The 17,835-nt window shown below is 40.2% G+C and overlaps 1 protein-coding gene across 16 annotated transcripts in view; it reads left to right on the forward strand.

Moving 5' to 3' along the window:
• Positions 1 to 17,835, forward strand: part of Anks1b (ankyrin repeat and sterile alpha motif domain containing 1B) — a 1,103,087-nt gene that overhangs the window by 637,562 nt on the left and 447,690 nt on the right. For 13 of the 16 annotated variants that reach the window (XM_032911296.1, XM_032911320.1, XM_032911329.1 and 10 more), the window contains 2 exons: positions 1,727 to 2,313; positions 3,953 to 4,013. In XM_032911296.1, the coding sequence (XP_032767187.1) occupies positions 1,727 to 2,313; positions 3,953 to 4,013 (648 nt within the window). Of the gene's footprint in view, positions 1 to 1,726; positions 2,314 to 3,952; positions 4,026 to 17,835 lie in introns of all 16 variants that reach the window. The other 3 variants (XM_032911305.1, XM_032911312.1, XM_032911325.1) reach the window with 1 other exon arrangement.

Raw genomic sequence — 17,835 nt, forward strand, 5'->3', positions numbered from 1 at the left:
GTCCCAACTATGACCTCTGCCTCAAGAATGATCTCTGTTGAAAGAGGAATGCAAAATGTAGTTGACATAGACATGATAAATATTTGCAAAGGGTTGGATTTTTGCCGTAAGACCAACATGGAGATCATATCGAAGTAGACAGATGGACATTGTTTCTTGTCAGGTTGTCAGATCTCAATTCCGGTTGCTTTTTCTTTCTTCCATTCTGGGGTGCTGATAGGATAGGTCTGGATGGGAAAATATGATCTTGGAAAATCCTGCCCTGTACCAGCATGAAATTGGAAGATACTCAGAGCCAAGAAGAAACATTCTTTTACCAGGTGTAGGGGAGAGAGAAGCACAAAGGCCCAGGGCCCATGCACAGCACCAAGAATAGATTTGACTATTCTGGCCCCAGAACAAATGTCATCTGAGATTCACTCTGGTTTCCAAGTTTTTCAAAACTAGGAACGTATGTTATTTTGTTTGCAAATTTTTTTCCTATCAGGAAAGTGTGTTTATTGTTAATAACCAGATCACAGAACTGCTATAAGGATCAAATGACAGGATGCAAATGTAATTCTCTATTCAGTGCCTAGAAAGTAGACCCTACTCATTGAATGTTACTTGTTAATTCATAAGCTCATTGGTAATTGAATCTTTTAATAACAATTAACCTTTTCCAAGTGTGAGTCAGCCAGTCAGCTTTAGTGTATTGTCAGTATGCTGCACACTGACTGTGTCTGACTTCAGGACACCAGGCTCAAGGCCTATCATATAATAATATAACTTCGATCTTGGCAAATATTTAGCTATGCCTATGAATGGCTGTTACTTCTGCAAAACAAAGAAAGTCTGTCTTCCTTTGCCAAGTCCTTTGCAGAAGTTTTTACTTAGTGTCTCTTTATATCAAGTCATTAAAAAAAACGATAATGTATTTCAAATCACAGAGAAATGTTATGTTTTATCTTAGAAACATTTCTAAGGCAATAAAAAAATCACCATTATTCTTTGATTTCTTTTCTGCATTGTACTTGCAAAGATCTAAAGAAATCAGACGGTGTGCCATTTCAGAGGAGAAAGAGCAAGCTCTGTGTACAGCTCAACGTCGGTTTTGTAGAACGGTCATGCTTTTGAGTGGAGTAGTAAATGTACCAATTGCCTCCAATGAGCCTGAAAATTTCCCTTTGTTTAGCTCATATAATCCAAATAATGTTAGTTTAATACTTAAAGTATTGCTTTCAGGATTATTAATCTTAACTTTTTACTAAATATACTGCCCCCTCCCCCAGGGTTTTGTTTTTGAATGTATTTAATGAGAGAGGTGGAGAGGGATGTCAGTATGTATAATGGCAGCTTGAGGGTCTACCACACAATAACTCCTAATTGTGAGACTCAGGATATGGTTGTCCCACTTCAGAAAAACCCAATTTTGTTCACTTAATATCAAACATATATGCTCATATTAAGATATATAGCCACCGGAATTACTCAGTTTAGGTCTTTCAAATGAACCCTAAAAGGTATCAAAGCGATTTAATTCACATACATGAGCCCACCCCCAGACACACATGCACATTTTAAATGTGGCAGTATAGGATCGTGTGCATTCCTTAAAGCTAATGTGTTACAATGTATAATCAAATGTCTGGGTATACAACAGTTCCTAAAGTCATTGCCACTTTTTGGTGGCTGTCAGAGTTCATTGGTAAACAAGCATCCTGATGGCCCTCCTCCTTTTTTGCAGATGACCTCTCTCAGCAGGAAGATGACGAACCCCCAAAAGAGTATGATGCTGGGCAATTCGCAGGCCTTCTCCACGGATCCTCTCCAGCCTGTGAGTCTCCAGAAAATCCGTTTCATCTGTATGGGAAAAGAAATCAAGGTGAAGACGAACAAGAGGAAGCCAGCTTGGCAAACAGTCCTTTGCCTTTCAAACAGACTCCAATAGAAAATAACCCAGAGCCTTCCGTGAAGAAAATTAAACCCAAAGTGGTCAGTAGAACGATTTTCCACAAAAGAAGCCACCAACTTGAGAACCATACCATCGTTGGCACAAGAATGTCCAGGAGTGGATCCCGCAACGGCGACCAATGGGGTGTGAATCCAGGGGGCTTTGTGGAGAGAGCGTGTACTCTAGGGAGAATAAGGTCATTGCCTAAAGCCCTGATCGACATGCATTTATCCAAAAATGTCTCCAAGTCCGATTCCGATCTTATTGCGTACCCTTCCAAGGACAAAGCGAGAGTTAACTGGAGCAAATCGTCAACTGCAGAGCGCAGTTCCAAAGATAATTCTGAAAGAACGCCTTCCTTCACATCTGAATGGGAAGAAGTAAGCCCGACTTTTCTTGTTGCTCTTTATGTAGGCTTTAAGAGTTGAAGGAGGTTTGGAAGAAAGATTTTCAGTTTTTAAAATCTTTCAGGAGCTGAAGTTGGGGGTTGGGGGGAAAGCTGTTAAAAAAAAACACCCATACAGCTCCAACTGGAAGGGAAAAAGTTCTATGGATAATACACAGTAATTTTCCAGCAAGTGGAAAAATGAGCACATTGCCACATGTGTGGGGGGACACTTTGTTTCCATAGAAATTGGTATCAAGCAGAAGTAATAAGTAGCTGTGAGGTGCAGGAGACCCCGCCTATCATGTCCCAGCAGGCACTGCGGCTGACGGTTCAAGAAAAACCTTGTTTCGCTGTGTCATTTAGCTACTCGCTAAACTTTTTGCTAGCATGCCTTCCTTCTTTAAAGCGTCTCATATTTTTGAGACAGATCCTTAGGATTTTAGTCTTAATGGGAAAGCCAGCACTTCCGGCTCCTCTTCAAGAACCATGCAACAAATACACATCACTTAATAGTTCCCATTTGTCGCAACCAGAGGCACATTAAAGGAGAAACGGCACTTTAGTGTCGGGTCTCACTACTCTAAACCCCACTCTAAGACAAAGTCTGAGAGAATTATTCCAAAAATAAAGACCCCTTGTAAAGCTGTACAGTCTCATTTCTCCTTAAGAGAATTACCTCAGAACATAATAATAATGCTTCTTGCTCTTTAAAGAACAGACTGGGTTGCTACCGATATTTTATCCTAACATGTCACATTTTTGTTTGTGAAAAGGCCATGCCTGGTGGATTTAGCTTTGAAGTGCACGAGGTCACTTTGGTATTCTGAGAACCAAAAATAGATGTGATTCTGATATATCGTCTTTCTAAATTGAGCTGTTTGGGGGAAATCAGTTGACATCTCCACATTTTCTTTTTTCACACTGAACAAATTGGAACACTCGAATGATGGTCATTGTTTTCTTGAAACCTTCCATTTTCTCCAGATGACCGATATAAGAGGAGAGATTTTTAGATGGCTAGAATTTAGAATTTGGAATCTAAATTCCAAATCTACATGCCAATATTTCGCTAGTGTATCCATTTTTGAATTTTTAACCCCTGAAATCTTGCTTGGAGTCCCTTTTAGTAAGATAACCTTGAAACATCTAACTTATAGATTGAAGTTGTTTTGGTGGCTATATTCTTTAATCAATGCCACCAACTAGCTTGTGGCTACTCGGCCCATTCAGTTAGAACGTGACTTTAATAGCTGCACCCACAAACTGGAACTTACCTTTCCCAGTGAGAGCACACAGCTTCTGAGAGAAGGAGAAAGGTCGTGAGGAACACAGACCTTGACACTGAACCTCTCCTCTTCCCTTCTTTTTCTGGGCTTAAAAAGTTCATAGTTCCTAACTTAGTGAGTCACCTATGCATTAAAAGAGGTGAGTTCATATGTCACGTATTTTTTAAAAATCAAAAAGATGTTTGCTTGCCTTTAAATCATGTACTGTTGGCCTCTGAATTTTAGTTGGCTGTGGTCGTAGCACATGGTCGTAGAATATATGATTATAGCACTTAATGGTTATTTCTGAATGCGATCATAAAAACGCGCACGACGATCCTCTCACGTGGTTTTTACTTTCCACAGATCGACAAAATAATGAACTCGATTGACGTTGGAATCAACAGTGAACTTGAAGGGATGAACGGTGAGGCCACCAATGCAATGCGATTAATAACTCTGCTTAGGGAACAGCCAGAAAATGAGCAGGGCCCTTAGATAATGTCGTATTTGATCATGTGTGACTGCAAATGATTTCCTTCAACTCTCAGACGAAGCAGCCTTCACCTAAAATGTCACCAGAGTGTTTTGATTTGGCAAATTGAGGATTTTTCCCATGTTGTTCTTTCCTGGTGTCAGGTGATCTTGATGAATGAAGAAGCTTCTGCTTCAGGTCGAATGGAACGCAAAGCACTTCGAAGCAGTGAAATCTGATGATTTGGTTTCCTAGTTTTCATTCAGCAACGTGTCGCATTTGTCCTGGCGAAAGTGATTAACAGCTTCTAAGTTTTAAATACCATTTGGCAAAAGCCGTATGCTACTCGTCTTCTTTGATCCTGTAGGGCCTAGCAAACTATCTCTTGGAGAGTTTCTTTCACCACCGTTACTTAATACATTGCTCTAAGAGTTTCTCCTAGACAATTTCAGCTCAGAGGAGGCCATTTGAAACCCTTTGACTGACTTTTTTAAAAATTCTGATAGATGGTGCCAAATACCAGATATCTATGCCTTTCGAAATCCTTATATCCATACAAAAGAAGTTAATCAGACTTCCTCATCAGAGCACAGCCTAGGATACGATGAATAAAGAACTTCCCTAACAAGCAAGATATTACAGGCTGCTAAACAACATAGTCATCAAACCACAAAGCATTCTAGTGGAATTGTTTAAATTTTCAAAATTAATATTCCAAATCAACGATAAACGTACCATCAAAATTTAAATAAAGACAAGCTACCATCTCACTAGGGTAGCTTAAAGTCTCATACTGTGATTCCTAGAATGGCTAACAAGAGCGTGTGCCCCGTCAGGGAGCTGGCAGAGCCTTAGGCAGTGACAAGCCAAATGCTTTTCAGATGTCCAAGCTACAACGTTGCATCAACACTGCAAACTCTGGTGCTGCCGCTATTGCTCCTGCACAAGCAAATCAGGCTGTCCCTTAGTGGTGGTTCAAATGAAACAGTAATATAGCATGACGTGGCAGTCTGACCACGTGTCTGGAAAGATGGGAGTGCGACAGTTAACTGCCCAACCACAGACATCCTCTCCCCATCACATCTTTCCCCCATCCTACATCAGATACTCTGATCTATGTTAGACCAGTCCGTGGCTAGAGCAGTCTCCCTGGAGATACCAAGACATGCATATTAATTTAAACCTTGATACTGGATGTGTCTGGGGCTCCTACAGTTAGGTCTACAGCGTAATGACCATCTCCATGGGAGAAAAACAAAGTGTGAATTTCATAGCAAATCCGCACGTGCCTGGTCGCCCACACACGCATACACAAACACACACCAAATGTGAAAGTCTGATGTGCCGTTTCAGCACTCTTGATCTCACATTTGAAAGTTATGAAAGGGCTCCAGATCTTACCATCTTTTAAAATAATGAAGCAATACCAACATTTCAGTATTAACCAAATCCCCAGGCTGTTCCCTGCAGTTTTGTTCTATGTCAACCCTTACCATCTGCCCCCACCACCTTTATTTACTAGTTTCTGCATTGGCATTAAAATGAGAGCAGAGGCCCTATCCCCCAAAGAATCATTATTATTGACAAAGACTGGCTCTGCAGGTGCATTAGTTTTGCCTCTTAATTACACACTAATTATGTACTAAGTGATTGGCCATAGCATTAACATTCCAACTGGTCCTTAGGCTGGTCATAAATCGAAGCTTTTAACAGTTTGCAGCACCCCCTACACACACACCCACACACACACACACACACACACACACACACACACACACACACACACAGAAAACAGACTTACCTACAGAAGTGATAACAACCACATAAAGATGTCACTCCACAAATAACATTTTGGGTACTGAATGCGATTGAAAATCACACAGCGAAATGAAAGTCAGATGGATATGAATATAACATACCGCCTTACTACTATCTACTGGCTGCTTGACCTTAGCACACTTAGAACAAAGATACGAGCAGATGTGTGTTGCATTTTAGCTCTCATCTTGGCGTACCATGAGGATGATGAATGGACAAACAAACAAAATATCTCTGAGCCTCACTTATCTCAAGAAAGTATCTTAAGATATTAGCTATTCTTATGACCTTAGCATTAAACGTACTGAATTCCCTGGAACTGTCACGACTTGTCAAGTGGAATAGAAATTTACTAGAGAATTCATACCAGAGAAGCCCAGTTCCCTCAGGGGAATTAAAATGTCCAGAGAACCCTGACAAAGGAAAGAGAAAATGTATATTTTAACGCCATTGTTCTAAATTAACTTCTCTAAAGTCTCATCTCTCTCTCTCTCTCTCTCTCTCTCTCTCTCTCTCTCTCTCTCTCTCTCTCACACACACACACACACACACACACACACACACAGTGGAAATAATATACACAGTAAAATTGGTGGAAAGTAAAATCAGAATGAGTGAGAATAAATACAATAACAGAGAGTATGAGTTATCAGGCAGTAGAATTTAGCTTGAAAAAGCCACTGAGGTATCAATGGCTGGTATTAACAAAATTTATAAACATTTTTGGCATTTGTTGCTTAAAAACTCAGAGGACAATTTCAAGGGGAAAAATACCTAAGTAATGGAGATACATGAAGGAACAGTGTAGACAGGCCGTGCACCCACCTGCTCTGCTTCAGCATTTTTATGTGCCCCGCCCCCATGTCAGGTGTTTACTTATAAACAGTATTGGGCCAACCAGGAATAAAGGTAGAATTCCCTCATCATCCATCCCAAAAATCTGAAATAGCTCAGGGGGAGCACTCAGTGTAAGTCATATGACAATATCATAATGCAATGGTTCTACTCAATGGAACCAGTTTCCTTAAGGGGAAAATCCATCACTAAAAATTATCACTAATTATATAGCCATTTGAAACTTAACCAGCAAGCTCAGCTGTCTGAGACCAAGATAAAAGTAAAACCAAATGAAATTCACTGAATTTATTCTCGGTTAGTTCTCAGGTTCTAACTTTGCACATGCAAGCGTATAATTTTCACAGAAGTAATAGTATCTTTTATATCCCAGATGTAATTGCCGTCTTTGAGGTATTCTGCTGAATATGCTCACTCTTTCTAGCTCTTTCTGAACTCTGACTGGCTGCCAGATTCAACTCAGTTGTTCTGATTCAGAACTCCTCTCCAAGCTGACTGATTCAAACTGTCTTCTCTTGACTTCTGACCGAATTGCTCTGCTTAGCCTCATACTAACCAGCAATATGTTCTAATCTTCTGATTCCTTCTTGTTCTCTGACTCATTCTGCCTTCACCTGTGTCTAGCTTGTTCTTTCTGACTGTGTCTACAAAACGGTCCCAGTAAAACTGCCACCTTCTCTGTCTCTTTGTCTCTCTGTCTCTTTCTCTCTCTCTCTCTCTCCTTAGGTACCCTCTCTATGTTGTGCTGTGCTCCTAAGAGTTGGGCAAATCCTATCTTTGACTCATTCTATCAATTCTTTCTCTGATTCACCACTTTGTCTGCCCCTCAATAAGACATCATTGTTTAGGATTAAAGGTCTATACTAATGGTATGTTTATATTCCAGTCACAGAAGCTAAAGGTGTGTCTTCCAGTTGGATCACACAGACCTAGGTCTTTGGATGTGATCCCTTCACAGAGTAGCCATGTTGCTGAATTAAAATTCTTCTACATCCCTTTCTGTTTAAGCTAATAATCATACATAGTTGAACTTTACAACAAATACAGTTATCAATACCACAAACTTAACTTGTCATAATATCCTTATGAAGATCCACTGAAGTGAGTTTCCTTCATAACCGCAGTTCTGATCATCTGTCCTGAAGCAAATGTCCATTTCAGGGTCAAGGTAGGTTTTCAGTCTGCCAATCTGAAGAATCTTCAGCTGGTTTATTGAGCTGTCCCCATGTGAGGGAGTGGGGAGGATCATCCCCAATATAATGTATTTTTGTGACTTCCATGCTGATGTTAAAACATACAGTATATAGAAAATTTCAGCAGTTTTTCCTATAATTCAGTGTCCTTCAGCTAATCGTATCCCCCCTTCCTGTTTATCAAGGCACAGTTAGATCGTTATGAATCCACACATGAACTAGGCACTTAGACACTTGCATTTCATACCTGGCACCATGCCATCGAGTCAAACTTCCTACCCATTGTCAATGGGCTGTCCTCAGTTTCACCAGGTACCGTAGGCTCACAATTAAGTACTTCCTGTTCTTTTCCTTTGTGTCTTGTCTCTCAAACCTTTGTATTACCATAGATAATTTTTCTTTTCGTACAGCTATTTTTTTCACCTCTCTTGAGGGAAAAATATAAAGATTACAGTTGAAAATAGGGAGGGGTTTACTCCAGTAGTCACGGTTGTAATGAGTACTGGGGTGACTTTTCTTTCAAGTAACATTTCTATCCCCTCAAGTCCTCGCACTTAAGGGATCTGACATGGAGTTTCCCATTGTTTAATGCAGGAAAATCTGTCTATATAATTATCTGTTGGGGTAGCTTACTATGATTCCCTGTCTCAGAGGCTTTAGCATGATTCCTTGCTCTGGATTCAAGGCCCCCATGGCTCTGGAGTCTTGCAGGTCTTTCTGGGCATCCAACTGAATTTAAAAAGACTGCTGTTTCCTCTGGAGATGGTCCCAGGCAAATCTCCCCTCTGAGGCTTTCTCTCCAATGTCCTCTGCTTTTTGCAACCTTGGTGAGCTTTCTGATTCTCCAGTCACATCAGGTGCCACATGTAAAACATCCAGGTAGATTAAAAGTGTGTATTCCAGCTGGATCGCACAGACTGAGAAGATCATGGAATGTGACTCCCTAGCCAGAGCAGCCATATTGCTGGATTAACATTCCGCTACACACAGCATGTCTGACTTTCCACTTGAAGCCAGATTCACATGCGGAACAGATGAATGTGGACAGCAGAATGCAGTGATACTGACCACCCTGGACTTCCGTGCCCAGTTCTTAGGCACTATTGTACACATGGTGTGATAGGATATTTTGCACTGTTGTCTTTACATGCACTAGGCTGGCATGCAAAGATTTTTGCAGAGTTTTGATTTTGAAATTATATGGTCCTGGCTTCAATTTCTAATTTTTCAATTGGTGGCCTCTTTGATATCAACTCCCTCACCTATTTTTATTGTGTGCTGTATTGCTATAGCCTAGAATGTAGCAAGCAGTCAATGAAGTGTAAATTCTCTTGTCTTCTTATCTACGCATGCATGACTTGCCTTTCTCATTAGAGCACACGGCAGAGAAAGACGTTTGGAAAATCTGCTTTATCTTTCTGATCAGTGAAGATGGTAGCTGGAGTATAAGTAGGCAGCAGGTTTTATGTGAAATCTTCCTCTGACTTTATTACTTCGCCATTGTCATTATGTCACAAGGAAGCTTGTTATTTCTTCAAAGTCTCATACTTTGTAAAAATCAATTGATAATCTTCTGGTTGAGACTGAGATCCACTTAAGTAGCAATAACAACCATCCCCTCGGGTGGCACTAACCAAACACCAGACGTTACAATACAAGGGTGGGGCTTATAAGTGCCCTTCTACCTCTAAATAATTTCCTTGAAGACTAAAGAGAGTGCCTACGGATAGACAGTGTTAGACTGAAATCATATGTCTACAATGAAGTGCCATTTTACTAAAATGTATTTATACATTTATTTATCTAGTGTGTGTTTGTGTGTGTGTGCAAATAAGCATGGGTGTGTGTGTGAGAGAGAGAGAGAGAGAGAGCATGCATGTATGCATTTCTATGGGTTTCTGTGTATAGTCATGTGTGCCTGCATGTGTGTTCATGTGGGCATGTATGTATGTGAATGCGTATGTATGTCACATGTGTGTATGTGTCTGTGTGTTTGGTGTGTGAGTGTGTGTGTGGTTCATGTGTGCTTCTGTGTTTCTGTGTTTCTGTCTCTGTCTCCCTCTGTGTGTGTGTGTGTGTGTGTGTGTGTGTGTGTTTGTACAGCTCAGAGGACAACTTGCAGGAATCATATCCCATTCTTTGTCTTCAAACAGTGATTCCTAGGAACCAAACTCAAGATATCCAGCTTTGTAAGCAGTTTCTTTTCTCACTAAGGCATCTTGCTGGCCCATAAATATATTTTTAGGGGTGAGATGGTTCAGTGGTTGAGAGCACTGGCTGATTTTTCAGAGAACCTGGAGTCAGTTCCCAGCCCCACATGACAACATGACAGCTCGCAACCATCTGCAACTCCAGTCCCAGGGATCTGGCAGCCTCTTCTAGCGTCCAGGCACCAGGCATGTACATGACACACACATGAAAGGCAGAGACAAATATATACCCAAAATAAAAATAACTTTTAAATATATTTTAAGATACATTTTTATACCCTGCAAGTTAAAAAATCGTATCTGCAAAGAAATGAACCAGCATTTTATCTCCTAAAATTTTCATCTAAATTTTAGTTATAAATGAAAACTACCCAAGTAAGGGTGTAAAGAATTTGATCACAGAGCACACTGTATATTGGATAGATGAATTTTAGTTCATTTACTAGAAAATACATAGTTCTGGCTACAAAGATAGCCCCATGACCTCACTTACACTTGGTAAAGTCTAATGATCACCTGCACTGGAGGCGTTGGCTAGCCTAGAAGCTCTCCTAAAGGACAGGCTGAGTGGTGATGTGTGTGAGTGAGGCACAGCCCTCGCACATGAGAACACACACTAGGTGATGCTCCAGATAATGATCTCGGTGTCGCTGATCTTCAGAGGAAGAAATTTCCTCGCCTCTAGGAATATTCACTTTCCCATGAACCTTTACACTGCACATAAAAGCCTCTCCACGAAATGCTTTGCAACTAGCATGCTTTATTTTTGATTTTTATTTCTCTTTACAGTACTATTTTTAATAGAACCAACTGGGGAAGGTGGGTAGAAGAATACATTAGCAGACAAGCACACTATTTTATCTAAATTCAGAGATTTATTTTTATTGTTATTTTATGTAACACTTCACTGAATGATTTAGTCATGTAGTTTGGATGGGTTAAAGCAAAGGAATCACTTAATAATAGAATATTTATGTAAGATTTTTGAATTACAGCAGTTGCTAGGCCAGCCTGAATCAACCAGTCTCTATCAGGAGGTTTTGTTTAATAAGCCAAACAATTGTGCTCAGCACAGTAGACACCAGAATTTGATACTATGTATCCCAAATAGTCCTTTGCAACTAAAATCACTTGTATAATATGCATTTTGATCGTCTAGGTATGGTTTCCATTCTCTACTTATGGAGTTGCATACAATGGTCAGAGTGATACTAGGTATACCATAAGGGTGAGATAGTCAAGTAATAGTCTGTAGCCTACTATTGGCATTTTAGGTATCGGTGGTTAATAAGTAAGACAGTGAGCATATATTGCTATAGTTCAACAAAATATGAAATCCTCTAGAAGAAGCTTGGAGAGTTGAACATGCGCCATCATCCACCTGGGATGCTTCTGATAGCCTTTCTGATACATAATCAATATCAACCAGCATCGGCTTAAATATTCCCTACGATGATAGGCCCACTACTTTAAGAGAGAGGATAGTCTTTCACTAGGAAACTCACCATTATTATTTATTATTGGGGTGTGTGTGTGTGTGTGTGTGTGTGTGTGTGTGTGTGTGTGTGTGTGTGAATGTTCAAGTTTGTACAGGTGTCTATGTATGTTTACATTCACATGAGGCACAAAGGACAACCTCAGATACTATTCTTCGGGTACCATCCAGGTTGGTTTAATTTTTAAGGTTTTAAGACAGGGTCTCTGATTGGCCTAAGACTCATCTAGGAAGCAAGGCTGTGCCACAAACTCACAGATGTGCCTGTTCTCACCTCCCAAGAGCTGAGATTAGAAGCATGCACCATCAAATTCAGCCTTTAGGGGGTGGGGTAAAGATATGGGTTTTTAGATATGAAATTCAGGTCCTTGTTCTTGCAGGGCTAGCATTTTTTTGGAATGAGTTACTGTTCCAGCTCCCTTAAAAATAATTTTGTTGTGTCACCGTAGTTTGGATGTCTAAGTCCAACAGTTATCAGCACTGTGACCTTGGGGAAATTATTTCTGTAGTCCAGACCTTTCTTCTTCACATGGAACACAGCTGTAAAAATAATACCTTCAGTGTTTACATTTGATCTCAGTCAAAGGACAAGAAGCAATACTTGTTCCAAAAGTTTGGAAGTTCTAAGTAGAAATAAAGTAGTTGCATTCCTGGTGCATAATCAGCCTAAAGTGGTCCCATTCCTGATGCATAGTCAGCCTCAGATACTGGCTGGCATCTCCCTTTCTTAATTTCTCCTTGCCTTTTTATCTATTACTCTATTAAAAGAAAGAAACTAAACATGAAGAAGAGTTTGTTCTTCCCAACATCTATTAATAGATATTACACATATGTTGAAAAGATATTAATGTACATAGCATGGGTTTGTTTTCAAACCATAGCATCCATCTAGTCTTCTGTATATGATTACATGAAATGAAGGATGGAAATATATAGTCCAGAATAACAGTAGGGGTCACAAGAAAGGAGAAGAAACAGGGATAAGAAAAGTATTAGAATTTGACAAAATGATCTATGTAAATACAGATTGCAAAAGTGTATGTGTGTGTGTGTGTGTGTGTGTGTGTGTGTGTGTGTGTGTTCTTTCAAAGCCATATCATTGAGATCAGAAGTAGGAGGGTTTTAGACAGCCAATTCATCATGCATAGCCTCTATCTTGAAGCTGTAGCCTCTATCTTGGTGGAATGATTCTGGAGCTCATTGTCCGCAGACAAAGAAACTAGCCAAAGAACACAGTGTAGGGCAGGACTGATGGATGAGATGGCCTATAGATCAAGGTACTCTATAGGCTTGCTGAAGAAGAGAACTGACGTCCCCAAGTTGTCTTCTGATCTCCCTACACCTACCATGGTACACATCCCCCACTACCCAATAATTAAATAAAAAGAAGAGGAGGGGATGGAAGAGGAGAAAGGAGAAGTAAGGGGAGGGGAGGAGAGGGGAGGGGGAGGGGAGGAGAGAGAAGAGTTCTTGCAGTAGGTTATGCATAAGAATATGGCCTAGAGGTGGGACCAGATTGAAAGGTGGAGGCTGGAGGCTATTTTCTAAGGACCTGAGCATCATGCCTTTGAAATGCAACCATCAGTAAGATAATCTCCTGAGCTCTGTAGAAGAGTAGGAGCCTAATTTTGATAAGATGTAATTTTGATAAACGGTTTAATTGTACCAGGCAACCTTCCCTGAAGTATTCTTAAGTACTGTTCACTAGATTGCCTCGGTACTTAGAAATTCTCTTGCTTCAGGGTTAAAGGTCATCTCTGTACCCTTATTATAAAAGTGTAGCTAGACACTGGAAGAGAGAGAAAAGAGATACTATGCCAGTTAAATCCAAATACTGTGGAAGCAAGAGCTCTGACCTCCAGGTATCTGCTTGTCTGGTATATTTTAAGTATTTGTACACATACTAACTGCTTCTTCAAAGTTTGGACATGCCTAGTTTATCCTTGCAGGACTTAAAGAGTGCCCATGATTTTCTTCGTAGAATCTTCTATTGACAACTCTACTCAAACCACGAACTTCGTAAAGAAAGACTTTCTAAGGAAATAGATGGTAGCCCAATTCCAGAACCTTGACCAGACTTCACAGGCAGATTGCTTGGTTTTATTGGAGCATTGAAAGATTCTAACTCCTCAGTGAAAACCGTAATTGACCTAGAGAAATCTGAGTTACACCTGTCACTTACAGTAAATCATTTCTTTTTCACTCCTTCCTTATTCTGGGAGGAGTAAAAGTTTTAAAAATAAAATATAAAAAATTGCAATCTTGTTTATTTGTGCAGAGGGGAATTTCTTTTATTGTTTACTTTTGGTTTTCATAGAAACATTTGTAACATATGTCCCACCTGAAGGTAAAAATAAAAATTATGGTAAGCAAAGTTAAACAGGCCTACAAGACTTCATTCTATATTATTGTAATGGGGAACGAGATGGCCTTTAACTCTTAAGCATGAGAGTTTCTAAGCACTGAGCCATGCTAGCGGAGAATACTGGAGGACACTGAAGGACAGGTTGCTCTGTGTAATTAAGTCATTTGTGTTTGCTAGTTACCACTTGTCAAAGTTAGGCTCCTACTCTTCTACAGAACCTAGGCAATTGACTTACTTCCCAAGGAGCAGATTCTGCTTGGAGAAGAGTTCTGAGGAAGGGGGGTTCTGGAAGCAACAAATCAAACAACTAGAAGACAAACTATGGGTTCAGCCTATGTTCTGCTCTAGACGGCTTTTAGACTCTCTCTCTCTCTCTCTCTCTCTCTCTCTCTCTCTCTCTCTCTCTGTGTGTGTGTGTGTGTGTGTGTGTGTGTGTGTGTGTGTGTGTGTGTGTGTGTGTGTCTGCATATGTATTCCACTCCAGACAACTTTCCAGTCTGCTTTCTGTGTTCTCCTCTGCTCGAAACAGCTTTCTCTTGCTATTCTAAAATCTCTCTGGATAGTTTCATCTCTTGCAGATCAAAAGCTCAGTTTTTTATTTACATATCAATTCAATCATTACTCCAGGGTCCCCCCCCCTTTGATTATACCATCTCAAATGACCCCAGCCCCAGGATTCTCAGAAAGAGACAATAAGCACATTTATTTTTTTCACATTGCAAAAGAATTCAGAGATTTGCCTGCCTTTGTTAAGCCCAGACAATAAGCTAGCTGAGTGGAACCCTGCCCAGAAATTACCATTGCTACCATACCTAGACCTGGACTTAAACTCCCTCTGTCTCAGGATGATCTTGAACTCAGGAATCTGCCTGCTTCTTTAAGCACAAACAAAAAACTTAGCTAGGTGGAATCTTGCCTTTCAATCACCACTCCTTAAATCTCTTTATCTCCTTCCTTAGTATCTTTTCACAAGCAGGCTCATAGTGCAGCTGCCTCTGTTCTTTTAGATCTGTGAATATAATTCATATTGCATCCTTATATTTTGCATAGTTGAGAAATTGTTTATTTTTGAACTCAGGTTTTCAGAGTTCTTTCTCACAGCCTTTAGGACTGCCCTAAAGTTCTCAATGTTTACCATTTTACTGAGATACTAGATAGACTCCCACCTCCTGGACTCACACTGTCTCTGATTATCATGGAGTCATTAACCTTGGCAGAGAGGACATTCCTCAAAGGAGGAACTTGAAAATATGGCCATAGCAACTATCAACATTCATGGAGGCCCACACCCTGGAGGTCTGTTCTAGGGCCAGGAATTATGTCACATTGTTCCTACCATGGCCAAGCCAGGCTTACTGATGGTTGTATTTCAAAGGCATGACTCCCAGGTCCTTAGAAAACACATTTCTGACCATAAAATTTGAAGAGGCTAGGGAGGAAAAGCTCATATGAAAGAAAAGAGCAGAACATGAATTTCATAATTATAAGTTTTATAAAGCAAACATTCTACATAACAGGAGGTCAGGAGCCTGCAATCAGGAAGAAACAAGCTTAGTGATGATAAATATAAGGTTCATACTCACTGGAAACTTGTTTTGCCTGTTACTACCAGGTCTGCAAAGAGGAATTCCCTTCCTTACTTCCTTACATCTTGTCACCTAGGGTATCACCACCTTGTGCATTGTGCTCACCAACCAAGGTGGATGACGCAAATTGTGCCAAGCACCACAACCTTACTGATTCTCATTTTTGCATGTTAGGAGGCATGAGCATACACAGAGTCTTTCACATCTTACGGTATTTTTCTCTTAGCACTGCTTAAGAACAAGAAATATAGTTAACTTTTTTTTTCCTTTTTGGAGCTGGGGACCAAACCCAGGGCCTTGCGCTTGCTAGGCAAGCGCTCTACTACTGAGCTAAATCCCCAACCCCTATAGTTAACTTTTAAGATCATTCTTTATATGAGCCAGGCATGCTTCAAAGCACTTATGCCATCTCATGTAATCCTCACAAACATTTTGGAACAATCTATGAATCATCCCCCCCCACCCAGTATAGGGGAATGTCAGGGCAGGAATGTAGGAAGGGGTGGGTGGGTGGGGAACACTCTCATTGAAGCAGGAGGAGGTGAGATGGGATAGGAGGTTTATGGACAGGAAACTGGGAAAGGCGATAACATTTGAAATGTAAATTTTTAAAAATCCAATAGGAAATAAAAAAATAAAAGATTATGACAAAGAGGGGCAAAGAAATTAGGAAAGTTGGTCATGTTCATTTAAATCGAAGTAATGCAACTTAAACTCTGTCTAATTCCATAGCCCACGCTTTTGACTTCAGGGTTAGCATGCTTCACTTTATCATCTTTCAAGCTTTTGCTGGGAATCTGACACCACCACTTTCTCTTTATTAGTCACTTAGAATGTACAGTGGTGGGGTAAACTGTAAAATGCAGGAGATTAGCATGCCTCTTTTGAGCCTGCAGGGACCAGGTCAGAATCGGGGAGTACCGAAGCTCCCAGGCCTGAATACCACTGTGGCAGCCACTTAGCATAAAATTTCATAATGTTCTATTCTATGAATCAGTAATCAGATATTTTCCATAAAACACTGTGAAAGAATTCAATAAAGACATCTAGGGAAATTAAAATAAGCCATTTTATTCCGTAATAATTCAGAGGGCTTAGGGAGAAATATCTGTCAAGGTCAGAAAAATAGAAGAATTTTCTATGGTTTGAGCAAAAGATGAGAGATTTTTTTTTTTTTTGCCCAAGCAGGTCCTAAAGGTTCTCATCATCCTTGTGATAGTCTATCCACTAGGCCAGGAAGCCAGAAAGGGTCTTTATTTCCCTAGTACTTCCACTCCTATTCTGAGACGTAACAACTAAGTCCTTGTTCTTCCTTCCCAGGAGCTTTGATCTTTGTCTTAATTTTGGCTTGAAAAAGAGTATATGTAGTAGGAAAAATGCAGGCTGGGGTTTGGGTTTCATATTGTTTTGTGGTACTATGGCTTGAACCTATGGCCTTGTGCCTTGTACCCCTAACCAAGCCCTTTACTACTAGGCTATATCCTCAGCCCTTGTTTTACACGTGGAATCCTTGTGTGTAGCCCAGGGTACCCTTCATTCTAGATCCTCATGTCTTAGCATCCTGAGTGTTGGGATAAGAGGCATCTGCCATCATGCCTAATGCAGACTAGCTTCTGTTTGAGGATCGCTATACCTAACTGGGTAAGTCTTCCTGAAGCAGACATCTTATCCATCCTGAGCCTCAGTATAAGAACAGTAGCACCCCTCCTTTTTAGGGCTGTTTTAACATTATCTCTGTTGGATAATGTGCACAAAAGGAAAACTTGCATAATAATTTATGAGAATTAGTTTGCACCAGACACCCCCAGCTAAAGAGCTCAGAGAAAAGCAGGAAGAGGTCAGGACCCTGTTTTCTGGAGCTGTGAGAAAAGCTGCTGGTGACTTTCTTAATGGCACATGATGAACAAGAAGAGTCACATAGACAGAGAAAAAAAAGAAGCCAATAGAAGATATGGTTCATACTGAGTTTAACCTGAGGAAGCTAAAGATTATAAAAGGAAGTTTGAAATGAATAGGAATGGGATTTGAGAAGGGAAAAGAAAATGGCTTTTAAATATAGAAGTATAATTTGAAAGCAAGACTCCTTCACTGAAGTGGAAAAAACAAAAACAATAAAAACAAAAAAAACAAAAAACAAAAGCAAAGGAACTGGCAACCCAAGGAAAGTAGGTTGCAAGAAAACAGCAGCTCCCCAGAGTAGAAACCCAGGAATGTAGATCATGAAAGCTTTCTTACAAGAGTGGCCCATGTAT

The sequence above is a fragment of the Rattus rattus genome, chromosome 1 (genome assembly GCF_011064425.1).
Source record: "Rattus rattus isolate New Zealand chromosome 1, Rrattus_CSIRO_v1, whole genome shotgun sequence".
Classification (NCBI taxonomy): domain Eukaryota; kingdom Metazoa; phylum Chordata; class Mammalia; order Rodentia; family Muridae; genus Rattus; species Rattus rattus.